The sequence below is a fragment of the Euprymna scolopes genome, chromosome 44 (assembly GCF_053919585.1).
Source record: "Euprymna scolopes isolate OS-2025 chromosome 44, ASM5391958v1, whole genome shotgun sequence".
NCBI lineage: Eukaryota > Metazoa > Mollusca > Cephalopoda > Sepiida > Sepiolidae > Euprymna > Euprymna scolopes.
Genome location: NC_136525.1, coordinates 52,118,002 through 52,137,963, shown reverse-complemented (window position 1 = coordinate 52,137,963; position 19,962 = coordinate 52,118,002). Strand labels below are relative to the sequence as shown.

Sequence of the window (19,962 nt, the reverse complement as noted above, 5' to 3'; positions counted from 1 at the left end):
TTTTGATTTGAAATTTAACGTCATAATTTTTTTAATTTATTGAATGACTAAAATTTGATTTATTTGCTCTATCTTGTATATCGAGCAATTTTTATTTCGATGGGATAGTACTTATAGAATATTATGGCCAGTAATATCTTGTAAATCTTATTATCACAGTTTCCATACCAGTTGATTATTAGATAATTTTATTCTTAAGTATATATTTATCTATATATATATATATAAAAGTGAAAGTGTCTGTCTGTCTGTGTACATTTCCCTACACAATAACTTTCAATCTACAGACTCGAAATTTGATATACAGGGTATTGAGATTTGGGAAAATCTTTGTAATTGGTTTTCGGCCAGAAACTTTACTGTTAAGGGGTTCAACGATTTGACCTTTTACAACTCTACTAAACTCCTCTGCCAATTTTGGGTCTAAACACTTGAAATTTTAGACATAGGTTCCTTGAACTTAATAACTTGATTAGAGCCAAAAGTAATAAATGTTAAGGGTCAAAGTTTTAAAAAATTTGACCGCTTTGGTCTCTACCAAATTACTCAAACAATTTCTGCTCTAAACATTTGAAATTTGACATAAAGGGTATTCAGAGATAGGGCAAGATTTTTAATCGGTTTGGGTAAAAATTTTTAGTTACCAATATATAAATGTATGTATGTTTGCATGTCTGCCTAAAACTTTCAACAGAGGCGACAGATTTTCACAAGATCAGTATCGTTTTGAAACTCGACCCTTCAGACGACAAATATCGAAAAATAAGCTAAAAACATTAATATCTTCATCTTCAAGTGGGCACTTTTCTACGGTGGAGGGGAGGTTCACTTTTTTTTCGCCGATATTTTCGAAAGTCATCCTCTCCTTTCGATTGTCTAGCCTTAATTAAAACTTACGTCACTTGCGGTTTGGCAGTGGTCGTAACAGCAAAGACGTCATTCCCCCCCCCCCGTTCTTTTCCTCCTTTGCGGTACAGGTTTGAGCCTGCCTTCCTACTATCACTTTATTTTTTTTTTTGATCAACATACACCTCCAAACACCCGGACAACAATGCTAGTATATTATATATATATATATATATATATATATATATGAACAAATGATTAATAAAACATGTTAAAAAACATCTTGAAAAAGAGTTAAAAACATTTAATTTTAAAAAGAAGCATAAGATAAGTGGATAGTCCTATCCATTCATGTGAAAACGTTTTATCATTTTTTTCTTTTACCTCCTATTCCCCTTACCTCACCCTTTTTTTTAACCAAGTAAGATCTGTGACTTACTTGTGGTTTCATTAAATACTTTTACATGCAAAATCTGATCCTGCATTTTGCTAATTCCTGCCCTCTGATGAGAAGGAGAGTATTTCTTCGAAACTCCGCGGATTAAGGACTATCCACTTATCTTGTGCTTCCTTTTTTTAAAATTAAATATGTTTTTAACTCTTTTTCAAGACGTCTTTTAACATGTTTTATTAATCATTTGTTCATATTATAAGCTCTATTTCCTTTTCGGTTTTATTGAGCTTTTACATCTGGTTGAGATTACTTTACTTGTAAATATTAACTCTTTAATATTTATAATATATTTTAAGTTTACCATTTTGATTACCTTGGTAAACTTATTGGAATTTTTATTTACACACACACACACACACATTACAAGTAAAGAGAAGAGCCTGAATTTGGTGGTAAATGTTTCTTTGTCGAGATTTTTCATCATCTGCAAATCTGACACATGACCTTTGCCAACAAAAATAATATTCAATATTTGTACTCCATATGGAACTGCATCAATACGTGTAACCTCAGCATCATCCGTACATTATAAATATCAGAGATGTGAGTGGGCAACAGTAAAAATCGAATCGAATATCAATGCAGCCCACACCCTCCAAGTGCGAAATTAATTGCAAAATGATTTCCCATTTCAGAGTCAGTCTAGCATTTTAGGGCAGTTAACCAAAAGATATTTTTGATATGGGCGATTAGGAGGCAGGGATTTTTTTTTTTTTTTTTTTAAGGCTAAATGTGAGAAAAAAATAAAAATTACCTTACCACTAACTCTAGGTATGAGTGCAGGACTTCTTTACAACAATCTGTTAGTGGATTTGTTTTAACTTTCAATCAAAAGTCTTAAGCACACAATCTGACAGGGCTTTACATTGCGAGTGAAACAGTCGCATTTGCGAGTGATTTTGCAAAGACTAGAAATAATGAAACGCTTATCTTTTAGCAATGGTATTTCTTTCACCGACAATCTTCCAAGTGGAATCTTGAGTGAAAAATATCTTTTCAACTTTTTTTTTTTACTAAAACAAACAAAGTTAAATTATTTAAACAATAAAAATTTAAAAGAATATTTTTTTTTTTTAAATGAAGGCTGTTTTAAAAAAAAATATATCTGAAGAAATCACAATGTTTATAATTTGTTGCATATTTAGAATTACACTTATTTAAAAAAAAAAAAATACAGAAAAATCTTTATGATGTACATACTTGTCACGGAACGAAGATGTCATATTCTAAAAATCATGTAGGTTTGGCTATTAACTTTTCTATTTGGCTAGTAAACGAAAATATTTAGTTGTCAAAGGCCAACTAAACATAAATTTGTCCATAGGGCCTTGTCTAACCCAACAATTTTGAAAATTTTCTCATAAAATATGAATGGTGCTGGAAAAATAAGTTTTTTTTTTTCTTGAAATACGTGTCTAATATCTGAATATTTGTGTAAAGACCGGCTTTTTATTTTTTTTATTTTATTTTTTTTTTTTACATGGTAGTCACCACTTATCAAGGCCCGGAAGCTACTCGGGAATACGGGTTATTGCGTGTACAGTAATCAATGGGATAGTATCTTAGTAATCGTTAGTATTGGAGATTTGAGATTTGATAAAGTGTCTTACTTAAGGGGGCGGTTCATCAGGAATTTGTTTATGTTGGACTTGAAAGCATCCAAGTTGTAGTCAGGTGGGAAACAGGCAAACAGAACAGAGTTCCACAGGTGTGCAGTTCTAAGAAAGAAGTTTTGTTCATGGAATCTACGTTTTGATTTAGGCACAGATAAAGATTGGGGAAAATTATTGACAGTGGTTTCAGCTAGACGGGTGTTTATCATGAAAGATTGGCGGAGGACCAGAGATTGGAGCTCAGACGAGCACTTGCCATGAAGTAACGATAAAACAAAGACAGGCTTGCAACGTCTCTTCTGTGAGAGAGAGGTTGCAAGGAAGAGAAAAGGGCATCCCCCACTAAGCCACAAAGTCTATTTTGTAGTCTGTCAAGGCAGGATAGGCTGTTTTTAGCAGCTGCTGCCCATATGTGGCAGCAGTACCCCATCCTTGGACGTACTTGGCTTTTAAATCAATTACGTGACTAAAATGAAGTTTGAGTCATGAATGAGATGATTTCAAATTTACCCTCGGATCAAAGTTGAACTAACCTGAACATGTCTGCCATTTTTTGACAGTTCTCATATCAAAGGTTTTTGAAAACATGGTCAGATTTCAGAAAAAAAAAAAGAATATTCCCTTAGGACCACTTTCCGTGAAATAGGCCTATATTAAGTTTGTTTTAATAATTTTTAGATAGAAAAAGTAAGTTTTTGATTATCAAGTCAGAACGAGCAAAACAAAAAAATTATATATATATTCCATTCTTAACAGAGAGATCGTTTTGTAACTATTTTGTACTTTCAGCTAACAATTAAATAACAAGACACTTGAAAAAAAAACACAAAAAAAAAAAAACATCCACCCATAGACATTTTATCTATCTACCTATATATATATATATATATATATATAAATAAAAGTGAACGTGTGTGTGTGTACATTTCCCTACGCAATAACTCAATTTTTAGTCTACAGACTCGAAATTTGATATACAGGGTACTGAGATTTGGGAAAATTGATGTGACTGGTTTTTGGCCAGAAATTTGGCGATTAAGGGGTCAAAGTTCAACGGTTTGACCTTTGAGAACTCTACCAAACTCCTCCGACAATTTTGGGTCTACGCACTTGAAATTTTAGATATAGGTTCCTTGGACATGGATCTAACTTAATAACCTGATTTTAGCCCAAAACAATAAATTTTAAGGTCATAATAGGGGTCAAAGTTTAAAAAAATTGACCTCTGCAGTTTCTTCCAAATTACTCACAATTTCTGGTCTAAACATTTGAAATTTTACATAAAGGGTATTCAGAGATAGGGAAAGCTTTTTTATCAGTTTAGGTCGAAAATTTTCAGTTACCAATATATAAATGTATGTATGTATGTCTGTTTGTTTGCATATCTGCCTTAAACTTTCAAGAGGCGACGGATTTTACCAAGATCAGTATCGTTTTAAAGGTCGACCTTTCATATGACAAATATCAAAAAATTGGCTAAAAACATTAATATCTTCCCCTTCAACTAGGCACTTTTCTACGGGGAGGGGGTAACTTTTTTCGCCGATATTTTTGAAAGTTATCCTCTCTTTTAGATTGTCTAGCCTTGATTTTAAAAAATGTTGCTTCCGGTCTGGCGGTGGTCGTAACAGCATAAACGTTAGGTTTTACCCCATTCTTTTCCTCCTTTGCGGTACGGGTTCGAGCCTGCCTTCCTACTACCACTTTTTTTTTTTTTTGCTCAACATACACACCCAAACACCCGGGCAACGCCGGGCTGAAATGCTAGTATATATATAATATAAAGATTTTTTTGTTTTTAGTGATATAACAGCTTCTAAATGCTGTCATTTAAATTTTTTCGCTATCTTAGCATTTTTTTAAAGAGCTATAAGCTTTTTATATATATATATATATATATATATATATATATATATATATATATATATATATACTAGCAAAAGTACCCGTCGTTGACTGGGTTCAAAAACAGCCTACAGAAAATGGACTGATTTATGAAAGTATGATAGGTTATGAAAAGAAAGGGTTGTAAAGAGATAGCTTCGAATTTGGGGGTATCAAAACCAAAGCAAAATATGATGAAAGTAAAAATAAAATAGATAAACCCCATAATTTATTATACCATACCTGTTCACACTGAAACACTTATCACAATATTCTGTGGATCTATATTAAAAAACCTTGTTAAACTTTGTGACATATTTCCATTCTATGGAGGTCAGGTACGAACGAACACCCCATAATTTTATTATACCATATTTCTTCAAACTGAAACATGATTATCAAAGTATACTTACGCAGATAGATATGAAAAGTCTTTATTAAAGTTTGTGCCTATTTCCATTCTATGGAGACCATGCGCGAACGCCAACCCCACAATTTTATTATACCATCCCTATTTAAGTTAAAACATACTTATCAAAGTATTATTATGTACATCTATATCAAAAACACTTGTCAATGTTTTTTTTTTTTTTTTTTTTTTTAATTTTTAAATTTTTTTTATTTCCATACTTTACGGGCCAGGCGCATACGCAGACTCCACAATTTTAATGAATCATCATTATGCCAGATCAAACATACCCATTCCTGTGTCTCGATACATCTATCATTATATGTGATCAGTTTTCTATAATAGTCAACCATATAGGAGCCTATTCGTGACCAGACACACACATGTTCAGCTTTATATTATATATATAGGTTTTATCGAGCTTTTACATCTGGCTGAGATGACTTTATAAATATTAATTCTTTAATATTTATAATATACTTTAATTTTACCATCTTGAATCATTTTGGTAAATTTAATTGTAATTTTTATTTTATATATATATTATATATATATATATATATATTATATATATATATTTGAATATAATTTCTGACGAGGACGCATCACAGACCGTCTGAAACACACGTAAAAACGATTTCAATGACTTAAAAACATTATTACAATGATCCAAACATAATTCCCAATGAAAAACCAAGACACGGAATAATAAAATAATGTTAAAAAATACATTGTTGGTGACTACTCCCTTATTTAAATATATATATATATATATATATATATATATATATATATATATACATACATACACACACTCGCAAGAAATTTTTATTTTTTTATTAAATATCATTATACCTTTTATGCACATAATATTTAATAATAATCTATTTATATTATATATATATAATACATATTTTATAGAGGGAATTAGACCTGGAGTCTAAAGAGCAGAGTTTATTTTGTTGTATTTATAAATGTATCAATACTTTTACAACAACAGTGCCCATAGATATATAATAAGCTCAATAGGTGCATGTATTCTAGAGCTATATTAATATTGAGTAAAAAAAAATCAATAATTATAAATTATTAATCATTTTCAAAAGGAAAAACAAACAAAAGCAGCTTGAATGTATGATTGTTTCGGAAACAATATTCATTTTATTTAAATTGACAACAATAATTGACAACAATAATTGACAATTGACAACGGTTTTGTCTTAGAACATAATCTCATCAGCAAAATAATGGGGGGGGATAGAAGTTTAAGACACCAAAATAAAACTAGCATTTCTTTAGCAAGTAAGGTGGATATTCCTTATCGATTTCCATAATAAAACCGGTTTTAAGTTCAGTCAGTATGTCCTTGGACATGCTGCTGTATCTCCGAACTGAGACAAGATACATCAGCATGCACAAAGATATACTAATACTACTCTGACTGTACTGACATGCAGAAGTTTCAAGCGGGGTGAAAATGCAATAAAAATAAAAAAAATGTAAAAATAAATAAATAAAATAAAAAATATATAATGGGTTTTTCATTATCAGCCAAGCTCCAACATCTGTCCCATCACCACAATGTCACATCCCTGTTTTTTTTTAAGTACTTTAATGGAATATGTTCTGATAAACATGTAGCACTTGTGCCCCCTCAACATACATACCCCTGACTAATTTGAAACAGCAAAATTCCACCCTTTCATTGTTGAGATCCCTAGATGGTGGAAATTCTAGTGTAACGGACTCTTCCTTAGGATTAATAGACTTTGGAATTTCCTACCCGTTTCCTGCTTCAACCTGCAGAAGTTTAAATATGTAAATAGTAACAAGATATAGTAGCATGCCCAAAGGCATACTAACTAAAAACGGACAGTGCATTCATTAAAAATTGAGGAGCGCTCATGGTTTCAGCTAGACGGGTGTTTCTCGTGAAACATTGGCGAGGGGGGACGAGGGATTGGAGCTCAGACGAGCACCTACCATGGAAATAGCGATAAAACAAAGACAGGCTTGCAACGTCTCTTCTGTGGGAGAGAGGTTGCAGCGAAGAGAAAAGGGCATCCTCCACTAAACCACAAAGTCTATTTTGTACTCTGTCAAGGCAGGATAGGCTGTTTTTAGCAGCTTCTGCCCAGATGTGGTAGCAGTACTCCATTCTTGGACGTACTTGGCTTTTATACAGACAGAGAATTGCATCTGTAGTGAGATATCTTCTGGAGCGGTAGAAGGATCCCACCATTTTCCCAGCGTCCCTGGCAACAGATTTGATGTACATCTTCCATTTCAGATCAGGAGTAAAGGTCAAGACCAGAAGCTTGTCAAAACATGGATCCTCTCCAAGACGAGAGCCATCCATTTCAATTGATGCCAGATGGGGATCAGAACGTTGATGATGTAAAGATAGAAGCTTGGTTTTAGATGCATTAAAAGTGACCAGCCACCTCTTCCCCCATTGTACCATGTGCTCAAGATCAGAGGAGAGAGAATTAGAGAAAACTTTGTCATTTACAGCCTTTGATGTGTTGCCATAGATGGTTGTGTCATCAGCATAGATGTCAACGAATGATTTATGTGTTTTGGGAGATCATTGATGTAGATCAGGAAGAGAGTTGGGCCCAGGATCGACCCCTGGGGGACTCCAGCATTAATACTGTGGGCCTCTGATTTCTACCCATCAACCACTACTCTTATGAACCTATCGGAGAGAAATGATTTAATAATTGAGAAAACATTTTCAGTAATACCGTAGCTGTAAATCTTGTGAAGTAGGCCCCTATGCCATACCTTATCGAAGGTCTTTGATATGTCAAGAGCAATTGCCCTGGAAAGGAAACCTTTGTCAAGAGATTCACTAATCCTATGTGATATAACCGTTAGCACATCTGCGGTAGATCTTGCAGAGTGGAAACCATATTGCATGTCACTAAGAAGGTTGTTTCTGTTGAGGTGGTTGACTACTTCTTTATTTAATATGGATTCCAACAACTTACTCATGACATACAGGAGACTTATTGGTCTGTACTGAGAGGGAGATGACTTTTCACCTGAATTCTTAAATACAGGGCATACTGATGAGGTTTTCCAGGGTGTTGGAAAGCACTTCTCTTTAAGGCAACGCTTAAACAGTTTTGTAAGTATGGGGCAAGTTCTGGTTGGAGCTTTTTCAGCACTATAACTGGAATACCGTCAGGGTCAGTTGCTTTACTGGAATCAAGATTCTTGATTAGCTTAGCGACCTCACGCACAGATATTTGTATGTTGCATCGCGTGTTGTCTGTTATAGGAGGAAATACAGGGAGTTGATGGTCATTGTCGCATAGGGTCAAATTAGCTGCAAAGTTCTTGGCAAATAGTCTGGCCTTGTCTGATGCTGACGAGATGACCTCAGGTCCATTGATGATAGTTGGGATAGAACGCACACTTCTGTTCAAGATCCTGTTTGCTATTTGCCAGAACTGGTCGGAACCAAGCCGCTGCTCAGCTACTTTGGATTTAACAGACTTAGCATATAGCTCTCTTGCATGTTTTATTACTTTTTTACAGTGGTTGCTGGCAGTCCTGAAAGCAGCTTTAGTTTCAGTACATCTATTACGTTGGTAGCTATGGAAAAAGTTATTTCTGTGCGCGATGACAGCAGCACATTCAGGGGAAAACCATGGCTGGCTGTTAGGTTTTTGTTAGAATTTTTTGGATGGTATGAATCGGTCTATGCCTATAATTAACCATTCAGTCAGGTCTAATACTATAGAGGACACATCCTTTTTAAACATGGAATGCAGAGGTAAGTCAGATATGAATGTACGGAAGCTATCCCAGTCTGCCATAGAGTATCGATATACAGTACGGTGGAGAGGTACGTCTGGAGACTTATTACATTTCATTTTTATCTTAACTGCTACAACAGAGTGGTCAGAGGATCCCAGAGGAGATAGAATGGAACATGAACACAGCTCAGGGGAAATTGTGAGGAAAAGGTCTAGAAGACTTGCATATTGACCGGGTGTATCGGGCACACGGGTGGGTTCATGAACAATCTGAGTGAGGTCATAGGCAATGGCAAAATCATGACAAAACCTTCCCTCGTCATCGGTTTTATTTGAGTGGGTCAGCCATTCCACATTATGGACATTGAAGTCACCACAGATGTGAATGTTAGCCGAAGGATGAGCAGACAGGATGTGGTCAATTTTCTCAGATATGCTCTTAAAGATAGTAACTCCACTGTTGTGGAGGCGATAGAGTGCAAATATAAATACAGTGGTGCAAGCTAGTGCAACCCTAAAGCACATATAAGGTAAATTAGGGTCTTCTCTGGAGATATCCCTACCACATGGAAAGCCATCTTTAATGTAGGCACATATTCCATGCCCATGGTGATCTTGGGGGTCAGATTTAGATGTTAAGTTGGAGTATCCTTTAATTATGAATTCGTCTAGGTCACCAATGTTGAGGTTATCAAGCGGGCAGAAATCACCAGCATCAAGGCCATGCTGCTTAAGTCACAGCTACGCTAGGTCGGGCACAACTCCAGAATGGACGATCATCCTATATGTCGAACTCTCTACTGGCCGTCGTGACAGACGGGCACCGAAGAAAAGATATAAAGACTCTCTGAAGAAGTTCCTCAGTGACTGCCATATTGACCACCTCCAGTGGTCTGCTCTCGCTGTTGACCATGATACCTGGCGATGTACTGTCCACCAGTCGCCTTCTTTGAGATCTCCCGTACAGAGAATCTGCGGGAGAAGCGCTGCAGGAGGAAGATTTGGGAAGCCGCAGCAGCCACACCTGACGTGACTTGATTGCAGCCGCTGTGGCCAAACTTGCTTGTCCCGTATCGGGCTCGTCATCCACAAGTGTGCCTGCAGTCGACATGGACAACCCCCTTCATAGAATCTTCATTTGCAAAGTACTGCCAAGAAGATATAATCAAATAATATTATAAATAACACCATAAGGGAGGGCAAACACGGGTGGGCCAAAATAAGGGTCCTATCTTTAAATTTGAATAACTTCCACAAAATAAAAGTTAAACTCACCAAACTTTATGTGTGTGTAGACTGACCCTTCCGAGATTTTTTTGAAATAAACAAAACAAATTTTGGCCGAAAAACACTTCTTAAAACTTACATGAATTTATGAATTTTTAAAAATAAGACCCTTATTTTGGCCCACCCTGTACCATAACCAGGGTCCGGAAAAACATTGTATTCCACATTGTAATCTGGAAAAAAAAAAAAAAGTATCCTAGGACCACCATATCCCAGGGCTCTACTGAACTACAATATTGTCCCATTGACTACTGTACACTCATTAACCCTTATCCTCGAGTGGCCTCTGGGCCTTGATAAGTAGTGACTCCTTTGTAAAAAAAAACCCAAAAAAACCTCAATCCTCAAAAAATTCTGCTACAACAAATATCGTTTGTTATTGAAGTGAAAATTGATTTTCTTTTCAAGTTCGAAAATGCTTTTATTTATTTATTTTTTTTTTTTAACTTTTGCTTAAAATATAATCCAATCTAATTTTTGTCCCCCCCCCACCTGTGACTTTATAGGTAGGTACATAGATTAAAAAAAACATCAGCAGATGCGTCACACACACACACACACATTTTTTTTTGCGATTTTATCATTTTAAAATTTTGCTATTCTAATAAAGAGGTGTGTGTGTGTGTGTGTGTGTGTGTGTGTGTGTGTGTGTGTGCACGCGAGTCTTAGTGGAAAATGTTGAGATCACTTCTTACTAAGTTTCCAGGCTTTTTTGATACAGGCATTTAAAATTGTCGAAGACTTGAAAATTCAGTATGCTATTGCTAATTTTTTTTTTTTTTTTTTTTTTTTTTTTTACATAGGCATCGCTACTTATCAAGGCCAAGAGGTCACTCGAGGATAAGGGTTAAAGGGTGTACAGTAGACAATTGGACAAGAAACACTAGTCTAGCTGTAAACACTATCAATAATTCCCCCCACTCTTTATCTGTGCCTAAACCTAAACGTAGATTCCATGAACAAAGCTTCTTTCTTAGAACTGCACGCCTGTGGAATTGTCTTCCGTTTTCCTGCTTTCCGGCTGACTACAATATGGTTGTGTTCAAGTCTAAAGTAAATAAGTTCTTGATGAGCCGTTCCATATAAGTTATCAAATTTACCAAATTTTCATTACTAATGATTACTATATTGTCCAATTTCTACTGTACACTCTTTAATCCTTATCCTTGAGTGGCCTCTGGGCCTTGATAATGTGGTGATGCCTATGTAAAAAAAAAATATATAGTAATCATTAGTAATGGAAATTCAGTAAATTTGTTAACTTATGTACAACGGCTCATCAAAAACTTGTTTACGTTAGACTTGAAGACAACCATATTGTAGTCAGCTGGAAAACAGGAAAACGGAAGACAATTCCATAGGCGTGCAGTTCTAAGAAAGCTTTGCTCCTGGAATCTTTGTTTAGGCACAGATAAAGAGCTATACATCTTATGAAATGACTGACCAATTTTTATGATTTTTAGGTTCAAATGAACAGCTACAGCAGGAATTGGAATACACCCTACTAAAGGTTCATTGTCACAGCTGGTGAATTTCAAAAATGCAATCTGGACTCGAGGATATTTTAGCAGAAAAAAATGCCACAAATGCATGGAATGCTTCAGACTGCTTTTGAACCATCTTGCAGGAATTGAGCATAAGTTTTTGAATGACATAAAAGAGTCCAAGAAAGCATGAGAGTCTGTGAGGGATGGTGAGAGGTGAAGGAGGAGTAAGCAAGTCAGAACACCAGAGTTGATTGGCCAAATAAAGAATTTCATGGATGCATGTCTATAGAGACTTTTTTTATACAGGCATTTAACATTGTCGAAGACTCTTGAAAATTCAGTACGTTATTGCTATACATCTTATGAAATGACTGACCAATTTTTATGATTTTTAGGTTCAAATGAACAGCTACAGCAGGAATTGGAATACACCCTACTAAAGCTTGATTATTACAGCTGGTGAATTTTAAAAAATGCAATCTGGACGCGAGGATTTTTTAGCAGAATGATATGAAATAAAATTCTGTTTTAAACTTGGAAAAACGCATGGAATGCTTCAGACTGGTTTCGAACCATCTTACATGCCTCCAACATGATTGGCATAAGGGATTCAAGGGAGGCTGGGAGTCTGTGAGGGATGATGAGACGTGAGGGAGGAGTAAGGAAATCAGAACACCAGAGTTGATTGGCCAAATAAAGAATTTCATGGATAAGGACTGTTGTGTGTCTATAGAGACAATAAGTGCACAGTTTGATGTCATGATGTCAGTATGAGAGCTGTACACACAAGTATTCACAAGAAACTGAAGATGCGGAAGATTTGCATGAAGTTTGTACCGAGGGTTTTCAGAGGAGATCAGAAAGAAAGATGTTATGACAGCAGGCAGATGGTCGAGCTGATCAATTCAGATCCTGCAGTCCAGACCTTGATACCAGTGACTTTTCTCCAAGATCTAGGAAAATTTCAAAGGCCGTCTCATTATGAGACAAGTGAAAAGATGAAAGATGCTGTGACAAGGGTTTATAGGTTTTGTGAATACTTCAAGAGATTAGATAGGCCTACAAAACTTAATATACTTGTTTTTCTAATCTGTTCAGGTACTCCCTTATACTAGAAGGATGATTAAAGTTGATCAGATTCTTTCTTCAAGTTCACCAGGATCAGGAAAGGACCTTAACACGCTTCGGCACTTATGCAGAACACGAACCGCGCTGGAACATCGGTGTTATGTAGCAATCCATTCTTTACTGTTCTGTATCTTCATCGTTAATAATTGCTTTCTTTTTTTTTATGCTAACAGATGGCATTTCTTTTTTTTAACGGCGTCTTCAAATAACCAAAAGTTTTAGACCAATCAGAAAAAAGGTTAATTATTCTATTTTTTTTTTTTTTTTTTTTTTTTTTAAGTTTATCATTTATGTATAGATATATTTTTATTTTTAGTTTATATTTAATAAAAAAAAAATATCAGAAATACGACACCACAGGTCATTGAGTTGCTCACAGAAGAGGAATTCCCTAGGGCCTTCCAAAAGTTGTTGGAACGGTACCGTCATTATTAAAATTGTTGGCACGTTCTTTAACAATTCTCTTTCCTTCTATTATAGCCTATCATCCAACACCGTAGTGTTTGAATATATCGTTAAGTGACAGGTTTAGTCATTTAGAACTGCTTTAAAGCTTCATCGCTCATTCATTTTTCGACCAAATTTAAAACAGCTAGACTTTGGAATTCCCTTCCGGGTCCCTGCTTCCCCAACTGTACTGACATGCAGAAGTTCAAGTCTAACGTGAACCGACAGCTTGCTGCCCAACTCCCTACACAGTACCCTTGATACCTATGTCCCTGATAGTAGCCCCCTACAACGAAGTGGCAATGTGCCTTGTTTGGGGTGAAAATGTAATAAATAAATAAATAAAAAATTTAAAAAAAAAAAAAAAAAAAAAACAATTGTTACAGTTTATAGATCACCTTCTCAGCTATATTGTGAAAAAAAAAATCTTTCAATTTTCGCTCGGTAAAACAAAAGTTATGGTGAATTTATTGGTGTTCAAAATCAAAAAAAAAACGTAAGGAGGTGAGCGATGTTTTTTATGACTGGTTTCCATAGCAACCACGTCGCTTCAATGACTATTGTTGCTACCAATCCACCGCTCTCACGAAAAGAGAAGTAACAAGTGATAAAAAGAATGAAAGGGAGATAATTGGGGGGATTTTATTGACAGCAGATGAGTACCGTACATTGTAATTACATATGTGGATGTTATGTTTATGGGGGCAAAAAATAAAACTTAAAGAACAAATGAATTTACTGGAAGCCTGGAAAAATCATGGATTACAATAGAAATAGCATGAAAAGTAATATGGTTAAGCTTAAACATGGAAAAGTAAAGGACTAGTTGTTAAAACTGGAAAAGATAGTCTAGTAAAAAAAATACAGAATAAATACTCCCAACCTGGTGAGGTTGGGGAGTGTTTATTCCGAAAGCCGTTCTTAGCATAGGGAGGTTGGGGTATTTCTTGTGCAGGTCGTAAAAAAAAAAAAAAAAAAAAAAATACCAAAATAAATGTAAAATATTGGTACATCCGTGCTGAAATAATACCGTTATTTAGAAAGTCATTCTTAACATGGGGAGGGTGTTTGTTTTGTACCTATTCTGTACTTTAACCTAGCAATTTAATAAAAACATATACTGTTTATTCTGAAAGCCGTTCTTAACATTGGGAGATTAGGGCTTAACTGCATATCCTTCAGCTAACATTCACGTATGTGGAGACTTCAATGTTCACAATGTGGAATGGTTGACCCACTCAAACAAGACCGATGATGAGGGGAGATTCTGTCATGATTTCTCCATTGCTTATGACCTCACTCAGATTGTTCACGAACCCACCCATGTGCCCGACAATGACGGCCAGTATGCAAGTTTCCTAGACCTTTTTCTCACAACTTGCCCTGAACTGTGTTCAGTTTCCGTTCTGTCTCCTCTTAGATCTTCTGACCACTCAGTTGTATCAATTGAGATAAAAATGTAATAAATCCTCAGACGTACCTCTCCATCGTACAGTATATCGATACACTATGTCTGACTGGGACAGTTTCCATACATTTATATCGGATCTTCCTCTGCGTTCCATGTTTAAAAAGGATGTGTCATCTATAGTATCAGACCTGACGGAATGGTTAATTGTAGGTATAGACAATTTCATACCCTCGAAAAAGTTCCAGCAAAAACCTAACAGCCAGCCATGGTTCTCTCCAGAATGTGCTGCTGCCATTGTGCACAGAAATCACTTTTTCCACTGTTTCCAACGTAATAGATGTATGGAAACTAAAGCCGTTTTCAAGACTGCCAGCAACCATTGTAAGAAAGTAATAAAGAACGCAAGAGAGTTGTATGCTCAGTCCATCAAGTCCAAAGTAGCCGAGCAGCGGCTTGGTTCCCACCAGTTTTGGCAAATAGCAAACAGAATCCTGAACAGAAGCGTGTGCTCTATCCCAACTATCATCAATAGACCTGGGTTAATCTTGTCAGCATCAGACAAAGCCAAACTCTTTGTCAAGAACTTTGCAGCTAATTCTACCCTTTGCGACCAAGGCCGCCAACCCCCAATATTTCCTCCTGTGTCAGAAAACACTATGTGATATACAAATATCTGTACGTGATGTTGCCAAGCTAATCAAAAACCTTGATTCCAGTAAAGCAACCGGCCCTGACGGTATTCCAATTATAGTACTCAAAAAACTTCAACAAGAACTAGCACCCATACTTACAAAACTGTTTAAACATTGTCTTAAGGAGAATTGCTTCCCATCACACTGGAAAATCTCATCAGTATGCCCTGTATTTAAGAATTCAGGTGATCGTTCACCCCCCTCTCAGTACAGGCCAATAAGTCTCCTGTGCGTCATGAGTAAGTTGCTGGAATCTGTGTTAAATAGAGCAGTAATCAACCATCTCAGCAAAAATAACCTTCTTAGTGACACACAATATGGTTTCCGTTCTGCTAGATCTACAGCAGATGTGCTCACAGTTATATCTCATAGGATTAGCGAATCTCTCGACAGAGGCAACCTTTCTAGGGCAATTGCTCTTGACATATCAAAGGCCTTTGATAGGGTATGGCATAAAGATTTACTTCACAAGATCTCCAGCTATGGTATAGCTGGAAATGTCTTCTCAATTATTAAATCATTTCTATCTGATAGGTTCATAAGAGTAGTAGTTGATGGGCAAAAATCAGAAGCTCACAGTATTAAACGCTGGAGTCCCTCAGGGGTCGATCCTGGGCCCAACTCTTTTCCTGATCTACATTAATGATCTTCCAAATCACATCCTTACATCATTCGTAGACATTTTTGCTGACGACACTACCATCTACGGTAGAACATCTAAGACAGTGAACGACCAAGTTCTCCCCGATTCTCTCTCCTCTGATCCTGATCACGTTGTACAATGGGGAAAAGAGTGGCTGGTTACTTTTAATGCATCTAAAACCAAGCTTCTATCTTTACATCAACGTTCTGATCCCCATCTGGCATCAATTAAAATGAATGGCTCTTGTCTTGGGGAGGCCTCAAGTTTTGACAGGCTTCTGGGCTTGACCTTTACTCCTGATCTTAAATGGAATACGTACATCAAATCTGTTGCCAAGGCCGCTGGAAAAATGGTCGGATCCTTATATCGATCCAGTAGATATCTCACTGCTGATGCAATTCTCTATCTATATAAGAGCCAGATACGTCCAAGGATGGAATACTGTTGCCACATATGGGCAGGAGCTGCTAGAAAAGACTTGTCCTGCCTTGATAGGGTTCAAAATAGACTTTGTGGCCTGGTGGGAGATGTCCTTTTCTCTTTGCTGCAACCTCTATCTCACAGAAGAGATGTTGCGAGTTTGTCTCTGCTTTATCGTTATTTTCATGGAAAGTGTTCGATTGAACTTCAATCTATGGTCCCCCCTCGCCAAACTTTCACAAGAAACACTAGACTAGCTGAAAATACTATCAATAATTCTCCCCCCTCTTTATCTGTGCCTAAACCTAAACATAGATTCCATGATCAAAGCTTCTTTCTTAGAACTGCTGCACTGCTGCAGTGCTGCACGCCTGTGGAATTGTCTTCCGTTTTCCTGCTTTCCAGCTGTCTATAATATGGTTGTCTTCAAGTCCAACGTGAACAAGTTTCTGATGAGCCGTTCCACTTAAGTTAACAAATTTACCGAACTTCCATTACTATAGATTACTATATTGTCCTTTTGACTACTCTACACTCTTTAACCCTTATCCTTGGGTGGCCTATCGGCCTTGATAAGTGGTGACGCCTATGTAAAAAAAAAAAAAAAAAAAAGACTGCCCGGTGTTTATAGTATGCTGAGCACGTAAAAATTTATCTTTTTTTTTTCATACATATTCAAATAATGCTTTTGGCTTTTTTTTTTTGGCCTCAAAGGGAGCAGTCAAAAAAAAAAAAAAAAAAAAAAAAAAGATTCGAAAAAAAAGTTGTCAAAAAACAAATGGTCTTTTTTTAGATTAGGTCCACCTCAACAATTTTCTTTTAAATGACGACTTTTATAGGTTTCCGACTATGCTGAATACGGAAATCTCATTGCAATGTTATAGAAGTAAGTAGTTATCGAGATATAAATAGTTGCTTCATGCATTGTATTCTTTGGCGGCCATCTTTGTTACGCTCGTAGATTTGTTTATGACGTGCGCGCAGGCGCGTAAAAAAGATGGCAGCCAGAGATTACAATGCATTATACAACTTTTTATATCTCGATAACTACTTATTTCTGCAAAATTTCAATGCGATTTCCGTATTCAGCATAGTCGAAAACCGTTAAAAGTCAGTCAGAAAATTGTGGAGGTGGACCTAATCTAAACAAATATATAAAAAAATAAATGTTATCAAAGACAAGATAAGCGACTTTTCAACCTAAACTGGATCAAGGTTTTAGTGTTTTTATTTAATGTAAAATGTTTATTCAGTTCGAAAATCATACAGTGTTTATCGATATATTTGAAAAAAAAAAAAAAAAAAAAAAAAACAAGACAAATAGCGACGAGGTCTCTGTTGAATACGTCAAGTTGGGGAAAAGGAGTTCAAATTAAAAAATTATACAAAATACTGTTAGAAACCCGGGGTTTGTATTACTGTACACATAGATTCGAAAAAGTTGTCAAAAAAAAACAAATATATAACAAATAAATGTTATCAAGGGCAAGATAAGTTACTTTTCTACCTAACTGGATATGTTTTTCGTGTTTTTATTCAATGTAACATGTTTGTTCAGCTCGAAAAGCATACAGTGTTTACCGATGTATTGGAAAATTCAAAATGGCGCCCGACACTCTCTTTAACACGGTAAGTTGAGGAAAAAATGTTATAAATAATAAACTAGACAAAATACTGTTAGAAATTCGCTCATTATATGTTACCGTGACATAAATTAACATATATTCGGTGTTTTTTTTAATAGTATTTTGTCTAGTTTATTATTTATAACACCTTTTCCTAAACTTACCATGTTAAAGAGAGTGTCGGGCGCCATTTTGAATTTTCCAATACATCGGTAAACACTGCAGGTTTTTCGAGCTGAATAAACATGTTACATTGAATAAAAACAAAAAATATATATCCAGTTTGGTAGAAAAGTAACTTATCTTGCCTTTGATAACATTTATTTGTTATATTTTTTTTTTGACAACTTTTTCGAATCTATAACAAAAAAAAAAAAAATCACGCAGGGTCCACGTTCCACATAAAGTACCAAAAAGCCAACTTACTTTTCTTTGTAGGCGTTTTCAAACAACGACTGGCTGACCGGTTCTTTAAAGGTGGCCAACGCTTGTTGGATCTGGATCCTGACGAAGTTCGGTATGGATGGCCGTCGAAACGACTTGGAAGTCATCATTTCTGTACTGGGACGGAGTCTGGACGAAGGTGGAGATAGGCATTTCTTTGAGGACGGACCCACCACAGAAAGGTGGCCACCATTGTTATTGTCATTATTATTTGATAAGCTGGACTTTCGAATATGACGGAACCCCAGGGATTGTTGGCCGTTAGGGGGGTTTGGCGGTGTAGGCAACAAAGGGGAGGACGAGGACGACCTGTTGCTGTTGGAGCCAGGTTTGCTGTAGTGGCTCTTAGATTGGGTTTGAAATAAACGAGCATTATTAGAGGAGCTTGGGGTCGGTGATGATGAGGGTCCAGTTGGACCACGTGCTTTTTTCGAACGAGTTCGGATCGGTTGACCTTTCGGCTTTTGACGTTCGACGAGATCTTCTATATGTTTTGTGCGTTCGTCGGACACGTGTTTAAGGATTTTCTGGCCGTCGGGGCCCTCGTCTACGTGAACCACATCGGGGATCGCCTCTAGAAAGGATTCCAAGTCAACGAATCCGAGATCGGTGAAATCTAAGGCAACTCCAACTAAATCGTAATAATCTCCGGTTAAGTTGTATAAGGGAATCCCATGTTGGGAGGAAATCAACAAGGCTCGGATTTCCTTTTTGACGTCTTCCAATTTTGTTGTTTTGATATTTTTTGACATTTTTGCTTTTTATAGACTTTTTTTTTATTATTATCAAACTAAAATTTTAAAAACTAATTTACTATTTATTTATTTTTTTTTTTTTTTGTGCTAGTGCACTTACTGATCCGCGCTATTTTTTTAAACTCGTATTCCCAAGTTTAATTAAAGTTTTATTGTTGTTTTTTTTATTATTCAATTGTAAGGTTAAAGTATAGAATAGTTACAAAACACCCTACCCTCCCCATGTTAAGAACGGCTTTTTAAATAACAACGTTATTATTTCAGCACGGAACAATAAGTGCCCTAGAACTTTTTTTTTTTAGTTATCTTGAACTTTTCAGCTTTAAATATGGCTGCCACTGAAACATGTTCAACTATTTGGTGTTTTTTTTTTTTTTTTTTTTTTTTACTTATTTTTAACAGAAATTATAATAATTTAAACTGCAGTTTTGTTGGGTTATTTTTTTTAACTAATATTTTTAAAAAATGCAGGTAAAATAATTTAAATGTTTTTTTAACAGATTTTTTTTTCATAGAAATAATTTAATAAAAAAAAAAAAAAAAAAAAAAAAAGAATTGTTTTAACCGGATAAAAAAAAGAAGAAACGAAATAATTACGAAAATAAAACTATTCACTTATTTTTTTTTTTTTTTTTTTTTTTTTTTTTTGA

General features: G+C 35.7%; 1 protein-coding gene across 4 annotated transcripts in view; it reads right to left on the bottom strand.

The window, feature by feature from the left end:
* LOC145268841 (uncharacterized) overlaps positions 1-19,530 on the bottom strand; it is a 177,877-nt gene extending 158,347 nt beyond the window's left edge. For all 4 annotated transcript variants that reach the window (XM_080124508.1, XM_080124509.1, XM_080124512.1 and 1 more), the window contains exon 1: positions 18,540-19,530. In XM_080124508.1, coding sequence (XP_079980634.1) covers positions 18,540-19,309 — 770 coding nt within the window. In that variant the 5' untranslated portion in view covers positions 19,310-19,530. The remainder of the gene's footprint in view (positions 1-18,539) is intronic.
* Positions 19,531-19,962: the final 432 nt, after the last annotated feature.